Genomic DNA, 27,096 nt, shown 5'->3' with positions numbered 1-27,096 from the left:
TTAAGTTCTATGCAAAAAAACATATGCATCTTAAATGCGTGGAACCACCAACTTTACCTACAAAAGCAGGCAGAAGGGAGAAAAAAGTAATTTTCTGTAATTCCCACACAGCAAAGTTGCAAAGTTTATTAAAGCCTCCTTAATATCAGCAGCCATTGTCTCAACTGATCTGGAGAATTCAGTTGGAAATCAATTCACTAGCTGTCTGTCAAAATCAGATTTTCATTCCCAGTTGCAAGACTTGTAGCCAACCCCCGCCACCCGAGGACACATATTTCTGTTTCTTCTATGGAAGCAGGATGTACCACTGTAACTTCTCCCAAACTCATCGGTAGGGCAATAACTTAAAAGCATTGTTCTCACTAGAACCTGTTGTTCTTTTGCTATCACTGAGAGACCAGGTGGAATATGCAGTAAAGAAATGGCTGACAAATCTCCAGTTTCATCAAACCTTTTGCTTTCTATTTTTTTCACGGAATAATGGTTTATCTTCCTTCCACAAAGGAAGAAACATCTAGATGCTTAGGAACTCCTCAGATCTCTGTTACTTCTTCCTCATGTTTTGAATCTCAACTAAACATTATTTTAATTATGTTGAACCTTTGACTGCAAAGAGCTTTCTATTTCAAAGTCCTAAAGAAGAGATTCACTTGCAGTACCTCTGACTCTGGATTAAACATTATTTTAATCTCAAACATTGTTTTTAAAATTGTGAAATATATAATAAAATGAATCTAGTGTGCGTAATCTTGGGAAACTAAATAAATTAAGCTAAAATCTGCTTTGCAATTTTACAAAAATTTTCTTCTTCAGTAAAAGATAATTTATTTCATTGCTTTATTATTTTGTTTGTTTTACCAAGGTGTACAAGAACTTTGTCATTAATTCTATTGGTGTCATTTGGGGCTTACATTATTGTATAACTGCCCTTAGTTGCACATTTTCCTAATAACTCTGAAACTTTTAATGTTCCCCATTTATAACAGTCCCATTTGATGAGTTCACATGTGATGCTTGCCTTTGGGAATAAATGGGATTAAGATTTCTGAAAAAGCTAGAGAAAGAGAGAGAGACTAAACACAAATCCATCAAATATATTCTTGGCCACTCATCACTCATATCTGCAATAATAGTATATGCTATATGCTTCTTTGGAAGAAAGTTTCAGATTGTAAAATACCTGATAGCAAAAATGAAAGATAATTTGTCTGTGTGGGATGTTACCAGATGTCCATTAAAAGAAGGACTTGTCCTTTTTGTCTTATGTCCTCCATCTGGCAACATAGTCTTAAAATAAAACATTATCTAGCTTGAAGTGTCTTTTTTTTTTTTTTAATGAACCACAACAGTAGTCATTCAAAGTTCCATGTAGTGTCACTTTTTAAATTCTCTGCTTCTTTCTTTTCATCATCCACTGACAGACTCTACAACATAGTTTTACATTATTTATTTCCTGACTCTTAACAATTGGCTTCAATCCAAAACCATTCAAATGTTCACTGTAATTTGTAGTTCACATGATTTGTCATTTATTTCTATGGTGAAATTTGAATAGTGGATCATTGTGAATTTTACATTACCGCTAGAAAATGTTTCTGAAACTAATGATTATATTGCAAATCAAAAACAATATTTTCAGATGGTGGAAAAACTAACACAGGCCTTAGTACAATTTCAACTGCTTTTTGCCTGTAATTTTTAGTGGAAAGTTAAATAGCTAATGTGTCTTCTTTTTCCTTCAGTTATCCTCCTTTGCCTATTCACTTATCTGCTAACCCCATTTATCAAGCTAAATCAGGGGTCCCCAAACTTGGCAACTTTAAGACTTGTGGACTTCAACTCCCAGCTTCTATGCTGGCTGGAGAATTCTGGGAGTTGAAATCCACACAAGCCTTAAAGTTGGCAAGTTTGGAGACCTCTGGGCTATATGATCCAGCACTATAAGTGATTTTTTTTTTTTTTTTAAGGAAATTATACTAACATGTTCAAAAAACCCTAAATGAACATTACTCCTTTTTTGGGGGAAAACATGTTTTGTAATCTCAAGCTTTAAAATGAGCAATTGGAACCTATTTATTCGGTATGAAAAAATGTTGCCACCAATAGATCAGTGTTCTTCAACTCTGGGAAATGCAATGACTGCAACTGCCAGAATTCCCAAGCCATCATGCTGGCTGGGGAATTCTGGGAGTTCTTGTCCACACTTGCCAACTTTAAGATGGAATTTTGAAGAACACAGTCATAGAATCTAGAAAAAAGCTATTATGCCACTTTGAGAATCTTGGAAGAAAGATGGGACTTAAAAAAAAATCAAATCCATATTTTTATTTTGTTGCTTTAGACTAGGGGTGTCAAACTCACATTGTCATGGCATCATTGCATGATGTATTGCAACTCTCCCCTCTTCGCTAAACCAGGCATGGGTATGGCCAGGGCAGGACTCATCCGGCCTGCAGGCTGTGAGTTTTATATCAATTTTATTCAATTCAGTGATGGCCATCAACACTTACTTTTAGGTTCCATTATCCCTATGCAGGACGGCCACTGGTTTTAGCCATTTTACCGGGATTTCTGACATTTGAAGCCCAATTGATCTGAAAATTATCAAGTTGAGAAAGTCTAAGCTTCACAAGAATCTTGAAGGATTGAAATGAAATCTGCCAAGAGTTCAAAGCAAGCACAATTGGCTCTTTCAGGATTCTAATTAGAACAAAGATTTCATTCCTCTTTTTTTACCCTTCCCATTGGCACAAAAATGTATGTTCAACAAGTTTTGTCCGATAATAATCCATTGGAATCTTACTTCAATTGGATATATTTCTGCCACAGTGAATGACTTCGTGATTGAAATCAAAGGATGCTGCCATCTGCTACATCATCTCTTCTAGCCAATCTTAATCTATTTTTAACAGGCTATCATTTTGAGGCCAAGGACATGTTATTGATTCCAAAAAGTTAAATTGAGTCGGTTGGATACATCTGCATTATGTTGCCAGAGCCTACCACTCCAGCCATATCAGAGATTCTATCATTTTCATAAAAGTCATTGACATGTCACACTAAAGCTGCCTTAAGAGTCCATTTAATCGGGACTATTTTGCTCTGTGAGTTTTCATCTGATGCCTTTTCCAATATATACACAAACTCCATTCTGGCAACATTAAAACCAATTAGCACCGAGTTGCCACTTCAGAAGTGAATTAAAGTTGACAGCCCAATCAATAAAAATGAGGTAAATATGTAGCTGAGGGGGGAAAGGGCCATCTGTTCATTTCTCAGTGAAAGGACAGGAACAAAAGAGGGTTGGATGGGGAAAAGAACTGGTGTACAACATGATATGCATAGTCTTCTCTTTTCTTGTCACAGTGCCAGCACACTCGCCTTACCTGAAAGCCATACCCGTTTTTCAATACTTCATTTTCTTTCCCAAGTATATAGAAATTGGGAAGCAACTAGGAATCCATAACCTTTCAAAAGTTTCTGAAATATCACTCTCAGCATCTCTTTTCATTTCCCACATTTGCTGATCCTAAGGGATATTGTAGTTCAGCCACAGTTGTATATGGCTTATTCTGGATCTAGGGATTATGAAGCCCAGCCATTCTGTAGTGGACAATGTAAAGCTTCAAGCAAAAATAAGCAGGATTGAGGAGATTCACTATTTTGAGAGCAGTTGAAGCCAAATGAGGAAAAACGTGCAGGCCTATTTAACATAGGTGCTGTGGATTTTCTGTTCTTTTCTTAAAGCATGGTAAGTGTAGTCTAGTTCTTACAGTTTTATTATATGTTGCCCAAAGTCCCATTTGTAAGATGGCCAGGTATATTAATCTGATAAATAAACATAGTAACAAGTATGAAGTAAAATGGATTTGCTTGTTTTTGTTTATTCAATTTACATCATATGGTAGTTGCCCATCTTGTATTTATGACCATGGGCAACAAACATTTAAAAACCAACAGAATTAGCACAGAGTAAAACAGCTGTAAAGTGATTCACGCTGGTGTCCTTGGAAAAGAAAAAACATTTCAAATTCAGTTATGCATTAAATGGGGGGCAGGAAGGTTTTTTTTTTTTTTTTTTTTAATGCTCATGGGTTATACTTCAAATTTTTCGGGCATAGTTCAGAAAGTTCAAGGAGTAATGATTTGGAAGAAAGAAATAGGATTAAAAGAAAACAGCTAACATTTTATGAAGCAGCATCTAACCTTGGTGATCTCAAAAATTTAAACAAGGTCAGACCCATTGCTAGAATGAAAGATGACCAGGAAACAGCATCACTTAAGCTTGATTGAGATGTTGAAGCTACATTCCCAGAGGGCATGAATAAAACATTTCTCCAGCAAAAGAGATGGATAACTGCAGATAGCCACCAGGAGTTCAATTTGTAGAAATCTTTGCCTGAAGCATCTTTTAGAGCAGGGGTTTAAGAGCCCCAAGGAAACCTTTTGGATGAGATCTCCATCATTACATTTGTTATCAGTTAAAGAGATAGTGGAATCCTTTGAGGGAGCAAACCGTTTTGCTGTCTGTAGCTGTCACACTGGCTGTCCCTGGGAGGAAGGAAGGCCAGCAGAGACACTGGAGACTTGGAACATTCTCCAGGGTGGGTTGGTGGGTGGATGGCAGAAATACAGCATTGGCATTTGTTATCAATACATATCAGGACCCACAAAATCTGGGTGACCACTTGACAATAGTTTTCTAAAACTTGTGGCTGACATCTATTGCTTGTGAATATGTGTTAAAGCCATCTGTTTCAATTCCACCTGTTACCAGGGGTGGGATTCTGCCAGTTTGGACCAGTTTGGGTGAACCCCTAGCTTCTGAAGATCAGCTGGTTCGCTCTGACGATCATGAGGGCCTGCTTGCCTGCTACTGCACTGTACTGACCTTTATCATCTCAGCTGATCAGTGTGGAAGAGCGGATTGCTGCTCCTCAGCTGTGTTACTCCCCCAAAGTAACATAGCAGGCAAGGATTTTTGCATCATTGTTCATGTGTGTGCAGCACGTATCAGGTGTGCATGCGATCACTGAACCAGTTATTATACTGGTACCATCCCACTCCTGCCTGTGACTCTCATGTTGGTCCCTTCATGGTGACAAGCTTATTTTTCAGCAGAGCACAGCCAAATTTGTGTGTGTTTTTTTTTAAAGTGAGAGATTGTTCATAAGCTTTTACTTATTGCCACCAAAGCAACTGCTACCCTTAACCATGTTGTATTGACTCAATTTTTTTTAGGGCTTACACTGTAATTTTGGTGTGATTCTCATTACCAAATGGTGCAATCCGTGGCTTCTTGCCTTCATCTTCTTCCCCATTTCTCTTGAAGTTGTTGATTCAGAACATCTCTTGCAAAGGATGGAGTGGGAGAAGGGGGCATGACCTTTCATTTTAGTTTTGTGCAACTGTCATCCACATTCTATATTTTGAATGGCAAACAAACAAGGTATGGAGGAGGGAGTAGGTCAGGGCTGTCAAACTCCCAGCCTGTGGGCTGGATGCGTCACACACTGGCCATACCCATGCCTGGTTTAGCAAAGGGGAAAAAAAGTCCTGATGCATCACATGACGTTGCCATGACAGCATGAGTTTGACACCCCTGGACTGGGTAGAAGGGCTACACCAAAAAACAGTCTATTTCCCAGAATGTAGTTGTGCGGGAAACATGGCCCAAGGACTATACCTTCCCATCCACCACATTTACTGCCATGAATTACTAACTTTCTTTAATGCCTATTTTTAGGTTGTATGGAAGAATCATATGTGCAATATGTGATATATAAAAATTCCAAAATAATTGTTGCTGTTGCAAAATTTATATTTGTAGTCTGTAGAATTTGCATGCTGTTGATGGGAAATAGGCTAGGCATGGCTATAGCCCTTTATTATGCATACTATGTTGTAATTAAATACTGTCTACATACTGTCTTTCCTTCTCTTTTTAATGAAGTCTGGGTCAGTGGCCACAATATAGCATAACTGAGTGATTTTAAATAATTTTCAATTATTTATGGGCTTTTAGAAATGACAACTTTCAAAATAGGTATCAGAAGAGAAAAAAGTAACAGCAACTTGTGGACAAATAAAAAAATACTGAGTTGACTATTATTTTACTACCCAGGGAAAGTAGAATACTCAGAAATGTCAATCAAACCATTGCAGGCATCCATGTATTATATACAGCCTGAAATCCCAGATGAAGAAAATAAACAATGAAAAACCACCAAGAATTATGGTGACATGTTCAAAAGCTAGAAACAACTAGGAAACCACTGAAATTTGGGCTTCCCAGAATACAGAAAGTTGAATGCTTAGTTTTCCACTGTGTAATCATCTCTTTTGTGGCCAATATCCTTCTGGGCCTCACCTGTATTATATGAACAGATCTGAGAAGGAAAACTTCCCATGGGACATTTTAGTAGTACTGTTACAATGTAGGAGAGTCCTGCCATTGAAACATCTTGAAAATGTTCTTCTTCTGGAAGGGTCCAAAGAATTACCACCTAATGTGTCTTCTTATATGACAGTGGAGAAGATGTTTATGCCCAGCTGTGGCAATTGTACCAAAAGGCAGCCTAACTTTTAGTTTAACATTTTGTCATTTATTTCTATGGTAAAATCTGAATAGTGGATCATTGTGAATTTTACATTACTGCTTAGCAAATGTTTCTGAAAATAATGATTACACTGCAAACCAGAAACAATATTTTCTGATGGTGGAACTAACAACACAGTTTTTTGCTGTAATTTTTATTGGAAAGTTAAATAGTTAATGTGTTCTCTTTTTCCTGCTATTATCCTCTTTTGCTTATTAGTTATCTGCGAACCCCACTTATCAGGCTAAATGATTCATCACTATTTAATATTAATGATCCTTTAAAAAAAAAAAAAAAAGGAAATTATGCTACCAAATGCAATGACTGCAACTCCCAGAATCCGCAAGGCTATCATGCTGGCTGGGAAATTCTGGGAGTTCTTGTCCACACTTGCCAACTTTAAGATGAAAGGAGATGAATGATAACGAATTCCTGGACCTTAACACAAATTGGTGGAATACAGTGTTATTACTAGAGTTTCATTCCTGAAGAGTTAAAGTTGCAGCTAGTTATCCCAACACAGCAACACAACAAAGCAGTCAATTCACTTATCCATTTTGTGTTTATATTTATTGTTTGCATCATCTCAGTTATGTACAAATATCACATTTGAAAATGTAAATACGTTTACATTTTCATGTGTTCCACATTAACTGAATAAAATTTGGTGACAATATACACACATTTGCAGCTGTATATAACTGTTTTGTCCATTAAAAAAGAACAAATACATAATTAAAAAATGAAAATGCATTACACTGCTTACAAATTAACAAAAAGTAAACATTTCCCCAGTCATTCATGTTCATAATCTAAGGAAAAGAAAGCAGAAAATTCAAGTAAATTGTGCAGTCCTGTGTATACTATTGAATTGCAACAGGGTTAATTTCTTAGAAAACACTCAGGATTGCATTGAACATTATGCAAAAGAATTTTCTTTTTTCTTTTTAAACTTTGGGTAAGCACAATTTTCAAAAAGTTAAAAGATATTTTTCTTTCCAAAGCTTTCTTTTACAATGTTGTTTACATGGTTTAAAACTAACCATGGAGAAAAATACTCAAATGTAACACAGTGGAGTTTTAAAACTGAAAATGTTGGAAGAACTAGCAAATGTAATCATATTTTAAAACTACCATTTATAAACTGAAATTACAAACAGAACAAAATTAAGAAAATGCACACTCATTATTTCCAGGATGGATTAGATAATAGGACCACTGAAAATATTATTTTTACATGTTAACAATTGACTGCTGTGGTTAATTTAGGCACTGGATTTGTAAAAACAGATTTTAAAAACAACTTAATCTTATACAGATAAATATTTGCAATCACAGGTTCGATACTACTTTTTGTTTGCTAGATTTAATACAATCCAGGCTGTGTTTCTGACTTTCTCACTGGCCCAGTGATGATTTAAAATGATTTTCTTTCTTTACATTAAAAGAAATCTCTAAGCATTTTGCACATCTTACCTTTCCGGGCTGCACTCCTTACTTGAGACTAAATTCTACTGAACACATTTGACTTGCTTCCAAATGACCATGTTAAGATTAGACTGTGAATATAATCAAGTTTGGTGATTCTATTTGGATGGTATCTTTGAGAGTTAATGTTAGTAAACTGGTTGAATTGTGTATTTATTTTCCAAACAGCTGTTGCTCAAGGATGCTTAGAATATTCCTCCTTCATGCTGATAACTGCAGATTCACCTCATATAGGAACACCTTTTTTAAATAGCATAAACAGTATTAAAGTACTGAACCTGTATCAACATTGAAAATGTTATGGCTAGATTGTGTGGCAGAATTCTCAGTGAACAGAATGTTAAACAAGATTAAGAATGGGCTAAACCATCCCATAGCCAAGATATAGGCAACAGAGTGAAGGCTTTACTTTCATGGTTGAGCCACGGTGGCATAGTGTTTAGAGTACAGTACTGCAGGTTACTTAGGCTGACTGCCAGTTGACTGCAATTTGGCAGTTCAAATCTCACCAGGCTCAAGGTTGACTCAGCCTTCCATCCTTCTGAGGTGGGTAAAATGAGGACCCAAATTGTTGTCAGTAAACCACTTAGAGAGGGATGTAAAGCATTGTAAAGCGGTATATAAGTCTAAGTGCTATTGCTGTTTGCAGGGGATATTGGTGCCTAGTTCCCACAAATAGTGTTGGCTCCAGAGACCATAAGTAATGTCTATAATCTTACCTCCATTACCAGTGATGTTTTTCCCAGATGCTGAACTGAAAAAAGGAATGTCAGAGTAGATTAGGAGTATGATGCAAAGTATATATAAAATCCAAAATATTCTGCCCCAGCTTAGATACAGTATAATTTATATACGTCTTCATGGAGAATGGAAAACCTCCCATTTTACAATAATTACACAAGTCTGAAGAATTTACTTTCACTCAATGAATTAAGAATACTATTTCATACTTTCTTATACTTGAGTAAAGGAGGGCTGTACGAATGATGGGCCTGTTCAAAATGCTCATCAGGCATGCAAGTGTAAACACCCATCCTTGAAGCGTGATAATGGCATGTGAGAATGACTTTGGGACTTACAAGATTCTGTTAATGTAAACTTACAATAAAGCATAGCTAGTTCATTGGGTGTGCTCCCTCTCTGGACTACCTTGCAAGAATGACATTGGGTTTGCAAGTCTGAAAGTTAAATTCTCTCTCCCCGTGCTTTTGCAGCCCAAGAAACTAAAGATGGTCCCTTCTGAGTTGTTTGCCACACCCACATTCCTTCTACAGGCTCAGATGCCTTTTATCCAATTGTTGCCAGGCTGTGGTTCCCCTCCCCCACATCTCTCAAGATCATTTCCACCATTAGAGATGCTGAGGCTGTTGCAACCTATAAGACTAAGAGCCACTGCTTTGGAGTCTTTCTCAGATCATGTTGTGTGCAGTGTCACAATCAAAGCCTGTACATATATAGGCAGTATTTCACTTATGACCACAACTGGAACTGGAATATCAGTAACTAAGCAATGCAATCATTAAGCAAGTCAACACCGGACTGGACTGAATTTTACAACCATTTCCACCACTATTGTTAACCAAATCACCATGGTTATTAAGTGAATTTCACATGGTTATTAAGTGAACCATACAGTTCTTAGGTGAATTCGGATTTCTCAATTTTTTGAGAAGTTGGATAGGAATGCTGTCAGAATAGGAAGGCAGTCAAGTGACTGCAAAACACTGCAACTATGGTATAGGTGAGCTGGTTGCCGAATGGCCAAATTGTGATCATATAATCACAGGGATGGTGTGTCTGTCTAAGTTAGAAGACAGGTCATAACTCACTTTTTCAGAGGTCATTGTAATTTCAAACTGTTGCTCAATGAATGAAAGTTGAAGATTACTTATAAAAGAATAGGGCTTTAATCACAAAACCACATCTATCATCCTGCAGATTTTGATATGCTACCACAGATAACCCCAGGAGTTTCACAATTCAGGGACCAGTTTCCCATGTACTGTTTTTCTTTTTTTTAAAAAAATGTGTTTTTAAAAAGCCTGCTGAGTCAGGAAGCCTCGCAAGGGTCTGAAGAGAGAACTATAGGCAACACATTGCCTGATTTAATTAATCACTACATAACACTCCAGGCATAATACACATATTAAGAAGATTTAGCTTATTGACATAGACCTGAGAAGTCAGAACTAATATCGTGTGTAACAGGAGTCTGATAAAATTGATGAGCTATATTGCTTATTTTATCTGTTTGTAACTAGAGATATATAGACATACACACGATCTTAAACGGACATTATTTGAAAGGCATTATTAAATGGTTAAATGGTTCTGAATAGCAATAAAACTGGATTCATATTTTAATACAAACCTCAGGATGAAAGCAGATAAAACAAATGAAGCAGCTATTACCAGAATGATTACATAAAAACTTGCACGTTGGAGGAAAAGCTTGTACGTTGTTATGTATCAAGATGGTTCAATTCAAAAGAATGGTGAAAACATCATTTCTATGCCTTAAAATGACTACAGAGGCATTTCATGTGAGAAAGCTCCATGAACATATTACAGTTTCCATCTTACATTAGATACCCAACAATGATGAATCAGGATATATTTTTAAAAATATTCTATATTAGCCATTGTTCTGAAAAGTTCTCATCCCCACAAAAAGAGAAAGAAAAAAAATCAAATTTAAGATTATATTAGATTATCCCAAATAGGAAGAACAGGACTATCAATCCTTCATTAATGAAATACTTTCCATTTGCAGGAGAAAAATAAGTAGTAAATTCATATTCCTTCCACTGAACATATTGGGACACTGTTTAGTTAAGTATTTTTCCCAAGATTAGCGCACAACCACTTTTTTCTTTTTTTTTCTTTTTTATAAAGTTAGCAATATAAAAATCTAGTCATTTACAACCTTCAAAGAAATAAGAAATCAACTTGAAAATCTACTAACTGTAGAAGTTAGTCAGAGTCTGAAAGTAGACACTTACATTACTGCCAGGATTTTGACTAAAAAACAGCTGCTTTTACAAGACTGGTATATAAACAGTAATTGTGTTAACTGGTCTATCCAGTAACATTTTGGAAACTGATCTCTACTTTTATTAGGAATCAAAAATTTACTGACAAATATCTGTCTGATGCAGGATTTTCACCATCATCCTTACTGAAAAGAAACAGTTTCTATGGCAATACTCATTAATAAGTGCATATCATGCGGCACTAATATAGTGCAAAAGAAAAATTGCCTTATCTGTAGCAAAAAAGTTCCAGGCAACAGTTTGAGAGTTAGAGAAAGTAAAAAGTATTACACATAGATATTAAATGTCCAGACAACTTCTATAAAATTTTGAACCTGAAGATTCTTAACTCCTTGATAAATATATGTGTGGTAGTAGTGCATTAGTACCTGGGACTGGTAACAAGATAAGAATTTTGCAAGTCTTTGCCTCTTTGAAAAGCTAGTTCAGAAATCTGCCTCCTGTCGTCCAAAAATGCCAAAACTTATTCAATCATTTGTTATTCTCAGTTAAAGTTTACAAGATGCTAAACACTAAGTTGGTTTTTTTTAACTAGTATATCATTTGAGAGATTTTTTAAACCTACGATGCAACTGATTATATATATGTGTGTGTGTGTGTGTTGGATATAAAGCATTATAGACAACCTGGTATGATCTTCCCATGCTTACTGAGTAAAGTTAGAGTAATGCAGAAGACTGTTCTGGTATCAACACTCCCAAATCTCAATATAATATGCAAGTGGTTTTATAGTTCGTATGTTTCAAAGAATGCTGTATAAAGATGCTCAGCTGATGTGCTTACAACTGAAAATGGCCACTGGAATTTGATGTACCAATTGGTGATCACAGACAAAGATTCCTTCTTAGAACATCCATAGCCATCCATCTTATCTTTCTTTTTCTTGGTCTTGTGTAACATCTGTTTGGTAATGTCCACAATGTGCATGCTGTTTTTCAATACTACTGTTTCAAAAGTTTAAAGAATGGGAACCAATTATTTTACATGTCTGCATCTCCATCATAAGCCAGGGTTAAAGGTTTCAGACGGTTATTCTGTCTCCTCTGTGGCTTCTTTGGCTTTTTACTGCAAAGAGCAAAATAAATAGTCACCTATCTAAGAGATTAAGCTAACAGACATTAAGCTTCACTTCATTTAGGATGAGAAGGCAAGACAGATTTATAAGCAGTTCTCATTTTTAATAATTTGATTTAAATTGGTTTGGGTCAGATATATAAGCTTTTATCTACGAGATTCTGAAGGAAAGAAACAGCAAAAAAACAACCTGTAGATTACAAATGTATTGACTTATCAAAGCCAAATAAATAATTAGATTACCACCCAGTAGCTCTGAACAGTCACCTGATCAATCTATTTAGAAAACCCACCTCTCCACACATTTTCACCCAAGAAGAAAATTTCAGCCAGGATACTAAGGAGGTAAACCAGATTGGGAAGTCAAAAGAGCAACTCATTTCTACTGATAACAAAATGGCTGGAAAAATAATCAAGAGTTGTGTTGGACTCAAATGAGACTTTATCTCTATGGGGTTGGAAGTGGGAATAGCAGAAAGAGATTTGGGAAGAGACAAATGAATAATTTGCATTCTTGCGTATGGAGGAACAGAAGGAGGAAAAGCTGGGCTTTGAGCCATAATGTTCCAATCCATATTTTCTCATTATTTTGTCATTAGCTTCTCTTAGACATCTATGGAAGATTCCACTCCAGCTGTCTGCCTTGCTGCATACTTTTCAGAAGTAAAGATTAGCTTGTAAGCTACTTGATCTATTCTCTTCCAATGTTTGCCAATGGAGATTAAAAAAAAAACCTGGCAAAATAACTGGAGAAGCATCAACTGTGCCTTTGAAGAAGAGATGAGCAGGGTATGGTTTTTTTTTTTTGAAGGCTCCAGAGTTGGAAGCCTGTGATCAACTCATTTGAAGTGCTTTCCTGAACAGTTTTATCAATTACATTTATTAGCCCCTATTGAATCCAAATGTTACTGATATTGATGATATTGTTGCATCTCCTGGTGTGAATGCCTCCATAGTAACGACTGGCTTATCTTTTCAAAATAACTTTCTCTTTAGCCATGGTGGTGTAGTCATTAGAATGCAGTATTGCAGGCTAAATCTGCCCAATGCCAGGAGTTCAATCCTGACCAGCTCAAGGTTGACTCTGCCTTTCATCCTTCCGAGGTTAATAAAATAGGATGCAGATTGTTGGGGGCTATATGCTGACTCTGTAAAAAACTCATAGTGCTGTAAAGCACTATGAAATGGCATATAAGTGCTATATATACTGTATATAACTACAATGCAAATGCTTAGTGATATATATTTATACGTATACATAATATGTTTATGTATATCACTAAGCATTTGCATTGTAATTAAACACAAATGTAGATGTTTAATTGGGAAGTGGAGGCAGTAAGTGAAGAACATATAAAACATGACAGCTCTGCCTTGGATTATGACCATTCATTCAGTGACTATTCAAAGTTATGACATTGAGTGTGGGGCACTTAGGACAGCTTTGACAGCCAGAATGATTATCTTTGTTTATGAGAAACCAAGTGATCACAATTTCCAACATTGCTTACCATTTTCCCAAGGAAGTTGGAAGTCATGATTATATGAGATCGTCACTTAATGGTCCACCTGATCCTTGTTTCATTATAGTGACTGGGATGGCTGGAATTTCCACCACTATACAGCATGGAATGACACTGTGTTTTATGACCATGTCATTTAGTGATGGAGTTCCCAACAGCTATTGTTAACACATATCGAGAAGTTGAAAGCTGGCTTGAATAGATAGAAGACGATGATATAGGAACCATGTCAGTTACTAAAAATTCAATATTAAGATGGAAGGAATAAATTGAAGCAAATTATAAGCTTATTTGTATATTTACTATACACTATTTTTGAGGAAAAATCCCAAGTATAATAAATGATAAAACTCACCAGGCTAGATAGACCATAGATATTACAAAGATGAGCAAAACAAATGCGCCAGCAGCTACACCATAAACCCAGGTCTTCAGCTTCCCATCTAAAATGAATGTATGTTAGTCATTAGTAATTAATTAGCACAAGATATTTTTAGAAAGTACAGTTAGTGTTATCAACAAATGCTGCATTTTTGATGTTACACAAAGTCTGCTTGGCTTGTAAGTGAGATTATATCTTTTCTTGAAGCACCTAAAAAGATGGTGAAGAATGAAGAACAAAATCTTTATTCAAGCACCAATTAGAGAAATGTGTTTGTCTTGTATCAGATATAATATCTGTGAATTCAGGTTTTTGGAAACTTGTAAGATGTTTTAATGGCTTGATTCTATTGTATATTATTGATCAAATCAATGTAACTTCAAACAAAGATCTTACAAAGGGAATAGTTATGTTTTTGCTTTTTTCCAAGAATACCAGAAAAAATGTTAAATAAATGGGTTTTTTTCTGTTGGTCACTAGAATTATTTGATGATTATGAATTTGTACATGCTTTATATAATATTATTTAATTCCTTTCCTTCTTCCTTTCTTGGTCACAAAACATTTATTCAGAGCTAAGGCAAGCACCTGAAGGCAGGACAAGAAGCAATGAATGAAAACTAATCAAGGAGAGAATCACCCTACAACAAAGAAGAAATTTCCTGACAGTTAAAACAATCAGTGGAACAACTTGCCTTTAGAAGCTGTGAATGCTCCAACACTGAAGAATTTTAAGAAGAGATTGGACAACCATTTCTTTGAAATAGTTTTGGGTTTTGTACTTGAGCAGGGAGTTGGACTAGAACACCTCAAAGGTCCATTCCAAATCTGTTGTTCTGTTCTGTTCAAGCTACATTCAGCAAAACTTATTCCTATGTAATTCCTATAGATAGGGTTACATGCTAGGCAATCAAAAGAGCAACTATCTGGGCAAGATAAAATTTTGTGATAATTAAACCTTGTCCAAGATAATGCACGGACATTTATTTTATTCAATGCTTTTGCGCAAAATCATTTTTGACATGGTGAATGGAAGTATCAATAAACCAATAAGCTTCTGTAGTATAACAAGAGCTCAGACGAGACAAAAATAATCAGATCTCCTTTGTATGCTATTAACATCTGTAATGGCATGAGGTAGTATGATCATTGATCTCTCTACCTTCTAAAACTGTCATACAATAAATGTCTGCAAAAAAATTATTCCATTCAATTTATGTGACCTAATACCACTAACTATCCATATAAAATTTCACCTGGGGCAAAAGGTTGGAGGAACCAAGTTCTTCCTTGTCCTGGTGTAGTGATAGGTGTCTGTGTGGGGTTTACAGCTCGACTAGTTTTCACATCTTCTTTATGATCCACTGTGGGGATAACTACAACCGGGATGCGAGTGCACTGCTCAAGTGTGCCATTAGAAGACATTACTTCTGTATATCCTTCTTCACAAATACACATTCTGGACTGCAGAGGAACAAATGTTTTACATAGCATTTGTAGCAAAGTCATATCACTTCAAAAGCCACAGAATACAGCACAACATAGATGAACAATCCATGACCCCAGAGAAGCACATGATTGTGAACTTTTTTTGTTAATGTTTCTGGGGTCTCTTCTCCATAAAACAACAATTAATACTTGACAAAAAGTCCATAGTGTACTTCCCAGCCATCTTGAATCAAGAAACAAAAACTGTAATGTAAGCTGTGTAATAGGCTTATAGTTGTGTATGTGCATGCAACTTAAAGGAATACAATATTGAACATCCTTCACCTAGTTCTTTAATATAATGATACTTGTTTTACCCATTGCAGCCTATAAATGTTGTGTGTTGTTTTGATCATATTTTTGTGTATAGGATTTTTCTACTGGGGAAGTCAAGAATGCAGAACTCTGCATTTTATTATAGTGTATGTCAAAGCCTGATTCTCATATAAGTAGTAAGCACCTTGGAAATGCCCCAGTCAAGAATGAAGAAGACCTGCTGCTATGAAGTAACAGCAAGGGCTGAATATCTCAGCTGAGCTAGGGGCAGCCAGAGCTAGTCCAAGGTAGATTGAAGGGTTGTTCATTTTCCTCCCCAACCTATTGCTCTCAATTTCTATATCCCCAAGATCTACTGATTGAAAATGACAGGTTAGCTGGACAAGATAGTACCACTTTCCATGCCAGATTGGGAAATATAATATCAAGATTGGTAAAATTGTCTTCTAGGGCAGATATAAAAGGGTGGAGGTCAAGCCCAAGAGATGATATACTGTAATTCAGTTTCCAATAATCCAGCTTTGCTCTCTACTTACAGCCTTTCCTAACTAAATTGGATTTCTCATTTTGACTAAAATACTCAACTTGAATTTAGAGTGTCAGAGAGTCTTAAACAATGTATGTATTAACCCATCTTTCTTCAAGAATGGTGTGGCCAATTTAACTCTACTTTATTGCCTGCCTTTCCTCTTGTCAAAAAAGATTAAAGAGACATTTCCTCAGAGGTAATACTTGGAATTCTCACTAAACAATATGAAGCCTAAGAATGGAGCTCTGTAAAAGCTGCAAAATAATGGCCAAGAGTTTAAAATATCTTTCACCAGTCTTTAAGGTGGTGCTTGCAACAGGATTTACAATTAAACATTGCGGGCTTTCCTACTGTTCTAATATGATGCACAATCAATGATACTGTGGCCCTATGTCAGAAACCTGACCTATAGTAGCACATACCTCACTACAGTAAGAATGGGACTGGCTGCATGCTGGCTTACATGACCTGTCCACATCTGGTTGGTGCATCATTAAGCAACCTCCTGCAGAACAAAACAAATGGCATTTTGGCACAATCATAATTTACTAACCGGGAAATACCTGCTTTATCTAGGAAAAAGAAAACAGCAATCCATAATGGAAGAGAAGATGTTCTCAGTTCTTGTGCATGCTATTGAAAAAAAGTATAGCAAAACTACTGAATTGGTTTCACTTAATATCTCTTTGGAAATGTTAGTATGCTAGGTATCATCTTCCTATTTCTAGCTTGGGGTGTGAAAATGTGGTGGGAATTACTGATTTTCTTCTTTGTATTCCTTGTGGGAAGAGCCCTAATTATTCACAAATGTGGCATCATACTGAGTAAAGGTGGGAATAAAATTACATGATACAAAACATGCTCTCCTTTAAATCTCACCTCTCAACTCACTGAGCAAATGAACAGGCCTCACCAAAAGAATGAAGTAAGTGCTATATAAGACTATAAGTTCACCTCCTTTGCAATTTTATGTTGTTAAATTAACGGCCCATCCCCCATCCCTGTACTCCGAAAAAGTTCTTAATGATGGAAATGAAATACTTTGTCCCTCCTTGGCAAGTCTTTATACCACTATCACCCCAAAAGGTATTATTTAACTGTGAAAGGAAAATGCTGTATTTCCAATTGTAATGAGGAAAATAGGTTATCAGTTCCCAAGACATGAACTTTCTTTGGGTTTTGGTCTTGATTCTCAGTGGATGGAGGTTATTAATTCAGCATGGTTACTTAGATTTATTAAGTCCACATAGATTTTCACCATTATTCTGAGCCAGAATTAGCATTGCCAGCCTTTGGAGATGCCTAGTTCTTTACTTTTTCTCTGTAATAACAAAAAATTAAGTATATACCATATATACCATATATATATATACCATATATATATATACCATATATATATATATACCATATATACCATATATACCATATATACCATATATACCATATATACCATATATATATATATTCATTCACTCTGGCAATCTATTGGGCTTTAGTGCTCAATGAGTAAAAAGACATAATATAAACTGAATAAATAAATGTTGACTGCAACACCAATTACTGTAAGATAATCATGCCTATACCGCACAATGGTGAAAAACAATGTAGAAATCTGAGTAGCAGTAGATGCAGTTAGGTGCAATTAGGCAATTGTATGTTAACCAAAGGAATGACACTGATTGCCAAATCAATGTTGCTAGCTGACATGATAAAATGTGTGTATGTCCGGGCATCAGTTGCACATGCCTGCAAGTGCCTTTCTTAAAATATGTCAGCCATCTGAGGAACTACAGGAAGAAACTGCTTCCTCACCCATTTCATTGTGAATTAAGGTATCTGCAAAAATAAAATGTAGATATCAAAAGGCCACACAAATCAATCATACTGTGATGGAAGTCCAACAAATGAAACGAACTGTGTTCTAGGCAATTATAAATATAAATGTTACCTTGCCATTTATCTTTTAGGCAACATTTTGAAATTGTTCAGAGCAATCAAATGAACATAAGTATAAGCATTTCATAGCCAGCCAAATTTTGCATGTCTGTTAAAAACCAGTGAAAATATTTGGCTACTTCTAGAAGATAATTTAACTCTTCAAAACATTAATTATTAAGCAATGTGCATAGTCTTGGGAAATATTCTAGCAAGAAGGACATAATTCTGAGGAATGCAACCCAGTTTCTGCTTAACTAATATTTATTTATTTCTCAAATTTATAAGGCTCCCCAGCTATAGACTCCAGCAGTGTACCATGATAAAAATAGATTTAAAAAAACCAATATATTATAACATTAACAACAGTGATGACCAGAAATGGCAACAAAACTTATGATTTATCATAGGTATTTCTATAAAAACTCTTGGATAAAAGCCACGTTTTAAAGAATGATTTAAACAAGGGCAGGATAAGATTTATATGAATCTTGGAAGGAGTTGTTATTCCAGACAGGAAGTGCTGTGATAGAGAAAACCAACTTCATGAGTCTCATCATATAACACTCTTGATTTATCTTAAGCATGTCAACTTTGTGTGTCTCAGATAACCATGCCAATGCTATTAAGAGCTTTACAGATGTTAATCAACACTTTGAAGTGTATCCAGAACTTAATGGCAACAAATGCATTTCATAAATTGGAGGTGTTACTTGAGTGTATTGTGATTATAGCCATCATTGGTCTTGACACATATATTCTGGATAGGTTGCAGCTTCTAAATGATATTTAAGAACAATGTTATGAACAGTGCATTGTAATAGTCTACCTATGAGATGACCAAGGCTTGAGTGACTGTCTGGATAGCCTCCTAATCTAGGATCTGATGCAATAGGAGTTGGACATTACTATTCAGGCCTGATATTCAATTTGAGGGTTTTCTTAAACTTACAACCACTTTCTGCTTAAGGAGCAGTTGACAGCTTGGTCATGAAAACCCTCAGCCAGGAATTTTGTCTGCCAGTTTTAAACAAGATTGGATTCTTGATTTTTTATTCTATCTTCCTGGCTCTGTAAAGAAGGATTGTTACATCTGAGGATTATTATATTCTCTTTAAAAGAGGCTTCAATAGGAAGGAAATAAAACTATCCCATGTACAGAGAAGCACTTCACGTAATGCCACATGTCCAGAGAATAGGCAGACTATAAATTTTAATGGATAGATTTCACCCCAAATCTAGCATAGTTACACCTTGCTTTTTCAGTGGTTTCATTAATATGTATCTCTTAAAACAATAAGTAAAACTGCTTATGTTGATTATTTTATTTATTTTATTTACACTAATAAAAAGAAGTGTCTGGATGAAGGTCAAAAAGTCAAAGTGTTGGCCATGGGAATTTGATTCAAACCCCAATGTTTTTAATGTGAATCACTGTAATGAATAAGTGAATAAAATAGATGGAAAACTATTGAGTGAATGACGCTGCAATGTATCAAATTGTACTGTAGCTAAAGCAAAAGCTATTGACTCTGACTTTCTTATTCATTATATATTCTCAGTGCTATAGAAATGATAGCTAATTAATATAAGTTTTTATCAGTAGTCATTAACATTTATCAAGAGACCTTAAGAGCTTTTACACACTTCTATTCCTATCAGGAATTTAAAAGCTTTCCATAGAAATGGCTTTAATGGCTTCTAAATAACTTCCTATTGCCTCATGGCAGCTATCCATAGATTAAAAGACTATAAGAATTGGCTAATTTCTTAATTAATCATAGATATTTATACTGCTAATTTTGGGAAATTTATACTGGCACTGAAATCCATTATGAGTTGCTATTATGAAAATTGTTTTTGATTAACATTCAAGGCTAAACTTTACATATAGAAATGCCAATTATTCCCTGATTTTTCATGCAGACTTTGTATGGTTTCCCTAACATGGCAAGTTCTGAAATGTTCATCTTGGAGTTTTTATATTCATAATTATAATGAGTCAGACCTAAATAAATAAAATTATTATAAGAGATCCTGCATATGTCTACTCAAAAGCGAATCCGTCCAAGTTCAAGGAAGTTGTTCTCCGAAAATAGGAAAACATTGATGCTCATTCATTTAGCCCTCTATCAGCACTTCTAATTCAACTCTGTTGCTTTATCTAAATTAGGAATATGAATCATATGTTCATAGACTCTAACTTCTGCTGGATTATTGCAGTTCTGAGAGGGTGTGATATGAGTTCTCTTTCAATAACATATGAACAGCCATATTCTTTCTATCCCTAATATAAACACCAGAAAATTCCTACAATATGTCCTCTTTCTATAATTTCTAAATATAATTTAGTTTATTCAATAATGTAAAAAAACAAAGTAAAGTTAATATTACCTGTAACATTTAAACCATCTGATCTTTGGCACCATACAGTCCGAGATGGTCCCTTCCATGCGCTGACCATCCATTTGTATTCATAACAGTGGCCATCTGAATTGAAAAGATTGAAAGATTCCATTATATTCTAGCTTTTGGCTTGGATTGGAAAGTTATACTTGGCAGTTGGCTTCCATTTTGCTTCTCATTTTACTTTTAGTTTTATTAATAAGATCAGGCTATGAGCAGGAATTAGAATGGCATATCAAATCTATAGAAATCCATCCTCACATAGTTCATGTGTATATTTAATTTAGACATATTTAGTTTTCAAGGAAAACATTTTATAGTTTAGAGATTTTAAAAATGAATACGCATAACTAATGGCTGCATGGCAAATAAGGGCAGCATATAATAAATTGCCATTTAAAATGTTTACAAGAAACTTTCCCTTAAGTGAGCATGCTGTGACTCTAATGCCATCATTAAAAGGGCTTTCTTATCCTGGCATATAATGATTGCTTAAAATTGAGAAGGTTATCTTCATATGTTCAAAAGCAAAAATTAAACTCATTGGAAGGGACAATGCAACAAGTTAAAGTTAAAACGCATCTCTCCCTGAGTCCATTACCACAGTAAGAAACTATCATGTTTACTGATCAGATCATGAAATCCGTATAGGAGGTGTTGTTGTTATCTTCTATAAAAAGTCCCTACATCTAAAAAACATCCAAATTACCCAGGAGCTTGCTCTTCCTGAGGCCATCGTCTGTGAACTGTCCTTAAATATCACATTTCGTTTCTTACTATGTTACAGAGCCCCTGATTATGACAACGAACATGTAAACAAGCTAAATTCACTACTAACATGAGCAACATCCTGCCCACATGCTTTTATCTTTCTTGGTGACCTCAATCTACCTCATATTAACTGGACCCTAAATGAATGTAAAACTGAACCCATACATGCAACCTTCTACAATGCTGTAACAAATCTGGGACTGGAACAACTAGTAACCAACAATACTAGACTTAACAACTGATCTCATCTTCTGCAATAGTTTGAATTCAATTTAAGGAATACAAATTAAGAACACTTTTCCACAGTGACCACAACATGATTGACTTTTGTCAACATATGTCCACACAAAAATCATCATAGCGACGGGATCCCCAATTATAACTTCAAAAAATGCAACTATAATCTTACAGACAACGATCTCTCATCTCTTGATTGGCAACTTCTATTCACTGGATGCAATACTGTCGAAGACCATTACAACATATTTTTACTTGAAGTCAAAAGAGTCATCAAACTATATGTACCAATAACAACTCCCAAAACCAAGAGAAAGAAAAACAAATTACCCATAACAATAAGGACGCTTCAATCCAAAAAGAAATCACTTTGGCGGAAAAACAAATCTGGTCGTATTGCCAACTTCAAAAGCCAATGCAAAAATTTATGCCACCAGATAAAGACTGAATGCACCAATTATCACATTAAACAAGAGGAAAACCTTCTATGCACCAATTCCACCCGTGCTTTCTACAATTTTGTAAACAACAAACTAAAAGACTCAATGTCCATCCTACCCCCGACCTGATGGCAAAGACAACACCATCAAAGCAAACCGCTTTAACACATTATTTGGCTCAGTATTTGTAAACAGCAATGGATCAAGCCCAGTACTTCTTAGTCGAACCACAGACAACTACAATGATCTAATACATATCGATTTTACAGAAGACATTGTTGAAAAAGCACTACACAATCTAAAACCATCTCTATCTATTGGACCAGATGGGATGTGTGCCTACTTCTTAAAAAAACTATCCACTGCCATAGCAGAACCTCTAAGCATAATCTTTGAAAAATCTTTCAGGACCAGCTCCTTGCCAAAACTATGGTCACAAGCCACGGTCATCCCCATCTTCAAAAAGGGAGACCCCAGCCTAGTTGAAAATTACAGACCAATCTCTTTATGCTGTGTCACCTGTAAAATCATGGAATCAATTATTAATCAATCCATTATCCTCCACTTAGAGACAAACAACCTACTCTCTAATAAACAATTTGTTTTCAGAAAAAAACTATCCTGAAACTCTTACACTGCAAAAACATATGGACCACACAACTCGATCAGGGCAATGCAATAGATGCATTCTACATAGACTTCTGTGAAGGCTTTGATTCAGTGGTACACAACAAACTACTCCTAAAACTAAAATCTTATGGTATCTCTGGATAACTGCATAACTGGATAGAAGCTTTCCTGTCAAACAGACAACAAATGGTCAAAATTGGGAGCGTCCTATCAAACTCTGTAACTGTCAACAGTGGTGTCCCCCAACGCAGTGTTCTAGGACCAACTCTCTTCATACTCTACATAAATGACCTCTGTGATCATATTAAGAGCAACTGCGTTCTCTTTGCTGATGATGTAAAGCTATTCAACACCACAGACAATACTGCTACCCTTCAAAAAGACCTTGACTATCTATCAGAATGGTCAAACAAATGGCAACTTCAAATCTCAACAAATAAATGCGCTGTCTTACATATTGGCAAAAAATAATAATCAGAAAATAAAATACAAGCTGAATAGTCACGACTTTGTTGATGATCCAAACTCTGTCAAGGACCTTGGAGTACTCATCTCTAATGATCTAAGTGCTTGAGCCCACTGTAACTACATAGCCCAAAAGGCATTAAGAGTTGTTAACCTAATCCTACTTGGCTTTTTTCTGGTAATATCACACTACTAATTAGAGTATACAAAACATTTGCTAGACCTATACTTGAATACAGCTCATCAGTCTGGAACCTGCATTACATATCTGATATTAACACAGTTGAGAAAGTCCAGAAATATTTCACAAGAAAAGTTCTCCGCTCCTCTACTCATTGCAGAATACCTTATGCCATCAGACTTGAAATTCTAGACCAAGAAAACCTAAAACTATGCCACCTTCGGTGCGATCTAAGTATAGTGTATAAAATCATACATTGCAATACCCTACCTGTCAATGAATACTTCAGCTTCAACCACAACAATACAAGAGCACACAATAGATACAAACTTAAGGTAAACCGAACCAAACTTGATTGCAAGAAATACGACTTCAGCAACAGAGTGGTCAATGTCTGGAATACTCTATCTGACTCTGTTTTTTCTTCCCCAAACCTCAAAAACTTTAACCTTTGACTGTCTACTATTGACCTCACCCCATTCCTAAGAGGTCTGTAGGGGACATGCATAAGCACACCAACGTGCCTACCGTCCCTGTCCTATTGTTTCTTTTTATATTTTCTTTTATATTTCCTTATATGTACCCATTTCATGTATTCATAACTATGTTTATACTTATACCTGTTATCTTATAATCACTTGACAAATAAATAAAACAAACAAATAAATAAATAAAGCTCTTACAAGTTGAAAAATGCACCAGCACTTTGAACTGGACCAAAAGATGGGTCAAAAAAGTTTTTAAAAGCTGTTTTAATCCCAGCAACTTCCTTTCTGATGCTCAGTTGAAGCAGTGCCTCCCATCAAATTTTGTTCTGAATTATCTTCAGAGGCAACTCTTACTTGAGTCAAGCCTAGAGGTTATCAGCACATACCTTATCTTATACTCTGCCATACATGGCAGCAATGTTGTATTTGAGTTCCAACTCTGTTATTGAGATTATTGAGAACCAGGGACATTCTGCATAGAGTAATGCATGTTTTAGTGCTCAACTCTGGACCTCCCTCTTTATAGACAACACAGAGAGGAAAACATGTGTATTTCTTTTCTGTATCTGTAACAGGAGAAAGATATTCCCCATGCTATTTATTTTTTCTAGTGTTTATTAACAGAATGCCACATACTTTGCTATAAATTCTGGCACTTACCATTACATTGTCTTGTTTCCAAAGCTTGGGTTGGACAAAGGTGCTGATTTTCTACATCTTGAACAATCACTGCTCGTGATCGGACCTGTATTCCTCCAAAACCAAGATCTTCCCCATTGATGCAGGTCAGCTGACAAATGCTCCAGTGTGACCACTCCTTTAAGTAACAGTCACCTACACAATGAGGGGAGGGGGCATATAAATGATCCAACATGTTAGCAAAGAAAAAGGGTCTGTAATAATCCCTTACAGTTAATTAGGTGCTGTCCTGACCATAAAATATTAGCATTCTGCCCAAATTTATTTATTTTTAAATAAACTTCATTCCCAAATTTCTGTATAAGCATACATTTATATAACTGGTATATCATATATTCATGATTTAATAGATTACAAAATATTTCTCTACAAAATATTTACAATGAGCAGCATATACATTTAATAAACAATAAAATAATAATCTAAATGAGATGTAGTCCTCACCAACAGTCTCATTTAGTAATGGTTCAAAGTTAAAACAGTGTAGGAAAAAATATTTCTAACCAATGTGATAACTATCTCAGCATCCTGCACTCATATATTTAGCATTTGTGTGCTTTGCAACTGGCTTGCAACAAGCAGAATTTATATTCAATATTTCAATATGATCAAGAGAAAGGCTAGCCACATTATGTGTAAGAGCTATTAATCTTATTTTGCTCTTTGAATCACACACCCTTACTAGACAATAAAAAGGAGGTCAATAGCTCCTATTACTTCCTCTTCTGAGGTTGAATTGAACACAAATAACATCAAGGCAACAAGATCAACTGTCTCATTTCAAGTACTGAATATTTTAGTCATACTTAGAAAGGATCCAAAGTGAGGTCTTTCAGGAAAGGGAAAACTTTGAAAAGCCCAGTTTTGTTGACTTTCAATTTACAATGACCCAGAAGCTTTAGCTAAGTGTAAGTCAGATGCTGGGAGTTATAATTTAACAGTATTTGCAGCAGTAAGGAATTCTCAACTCTGTGGCAAGAGAAGTGGAAGATTTAAAATAATAAGACAGCAAAATCCCTTGCTAGGGTTTTGTTTTGGTATTTTAGATGCTGATATGGGATGATTCATTAAAGAAAACAAAGAGAACCTGGAGCAATTGTGAATGAATGAACTCTTTGGGGAATTTAGGATCCCTGGCATATGCTCAAACTTGCATAACTCTAATCAGAAATATATGAAAAATTAGTTCCACCTCAATTTTCATGGAAATATAAATAGTTTATATCCATCCACATCTATTCCATACCTATGCAACCCCTTCCCCCAAGTCACACAAATTTTACTTACCAATCCTCAGTGTGCTTGGGAATTTAAAGAAATGTACAAAATATCTATATTAAGGAAATCTCTATACAAATGAAGAGATCAGGACACAAAAATGCATCACATTAGGTTAAAAAAATACTTATAAAAAACTATCTCAGGAAAATCTGTACAAAATTTATAGGTCTTAGAAAACTGTGCTAGAAAACACACAAAGGTTTTTATTTATTTTTAATTAAAAATCAAATTATTTAACTATAGCAGAAAGATATTTTCCAGTTTCTACTAAGCAAATTCTATACTTGTAAAATCATGGAAGTTTCACTATGGATTGAGAGAACCAGGCAAAATCTTTCCTGCTGAAAAAAAAATATGGGACTGAAGTCATATTTGCAAATAATACTGTAAATGGAGGCCATAAAGCTAGAAAGGCATTCAAGCTTGCAAATGAGTACAGAACTTTAATTATTTCAGTACATGGGCTATTAAAAATTCATGTTGCTTTACATTATGTTGACAAGTTTAAATTAACTCAGTGTTAACAATGCTTTAATAAAGAAGGTTTATTTGCAAACATTATAACATTGTGTAAAGAAATGAATTATTGAATAAACAATATATGTATAATTGGGGCACATGTATCATCTTTTGAAACGTTAACATAAGTGCACTGTTAACTTATCCCCACAGGGCTGTTAATTTTTTGGGTGAAAGATAGGGTGGTAGGAAAAGGGCTTCAAGCAAAAGACCATAAAATTCCAAGAATAAAAGCAAAGCTCTTGTAGTGTTAAATATTATGTTTAAGATGAGCAGCATGTTCTTGTTGAATTAGTTATCAAAAAAATAAAATCTGTCCCAAAGTTGGTAAAGATTATGTTTTACTTTATCATGGAAAAAAGGGGGAAATTTTACATAAAGCTCAATCAAAATGTCTTGATTCTCCTGCTGACTGTCTTACTAATTCTTCCTAATCAGTGTTTCAGGAATCATTGCAAAAGATTTCAGTTCCTAAGGTGGTTTTAAGATGCTTAGAAATGATGAATGGAATATACTGAATGATGAAATGAAAATGCTTATCCCAAAGAGAAAATGAAACAGATACTCATCTAACAATCATAATTATCATTTCTTTGGGGGATCTGATCCAATAGTATTATCATTCTCACTAT

At 35.3% G+C, this 27,096-nt stretch overlaps 1 protein-coding gene across 3 annotated transcripts in view; it reads right to left on the bottom strand.

The window, feature by feature from the left end:
• Nucleotides 1-10,976: 10,976 nt before the first annotated feature.
• Nucleotides 10,977-27,096, bottom strand: part of THSD7A (thrombospondin type 1 domain containing 7A) — a 253,626-nt gene continuing 237,506 nt past the window's right edge. Inside the window, exons 23-28 of one of the 3 annotated variants that reach the window (XM_026677769.2) lie at nucleotides 24,626-24,799; nucleotides 20,742-20,837; nucleotides 16,835-16,917; nucleotides 15,376-15,583; nucleotides 14,093-14,180; nucleotides 10,977-12,205 (exon numbers count right to left, since the gene is read on the bottom strand). In XM_026677769.2, coding sequence (XP_026533554.1) covers nucleotides 12,121-12,205; nucleotides 14,093-14,180; nucleotides 15,376-15,583; nucleotides 16,835-16,917; nucleotides 20,742-20,837; nucleotides 24,626-24,799 — 734 coding nt within the window. In that variant the 3' untranslated portion in view covers nucleotides 10,977-12,120. Of the gene's footprint in view, nucleotides 12,206-14,092; nucleotides 14,181-15,375; nucleotides 15,584-16,834; nucleotides 16,918-18,148; nucleotides 18,249-20,741; nucleotides 20,838-24,625; nucleotides 24,800-27,096 lie in introns of those variants that run through there. The other 2 variants (XM_087946162.1, XM_087946161.1) reach the window with 2 other exon arrangements.

The sequence above is a fragment of the Notechis scutatus genome, chromosome Z (genome assembly GCF_049901735.1).
Source record: "Notechis scutatus isolate UNSWTSFEM ecotype Mainland chromosome Z, rNotScu1.2, whole genome shotgun sequence".
NCBI classification, from domain to species: domain Eukaryota; kingdom Metazoa; phylum Chordata; class Lepidosauria; order Squamata; family Elapidae; genus Notechis; species Notechis scutatus.
The sequence above is the reverse complement of the archived record's forward strand: the minus strand, read 5'-3'. Positions and strand labels throughout refer to the sequence as shown.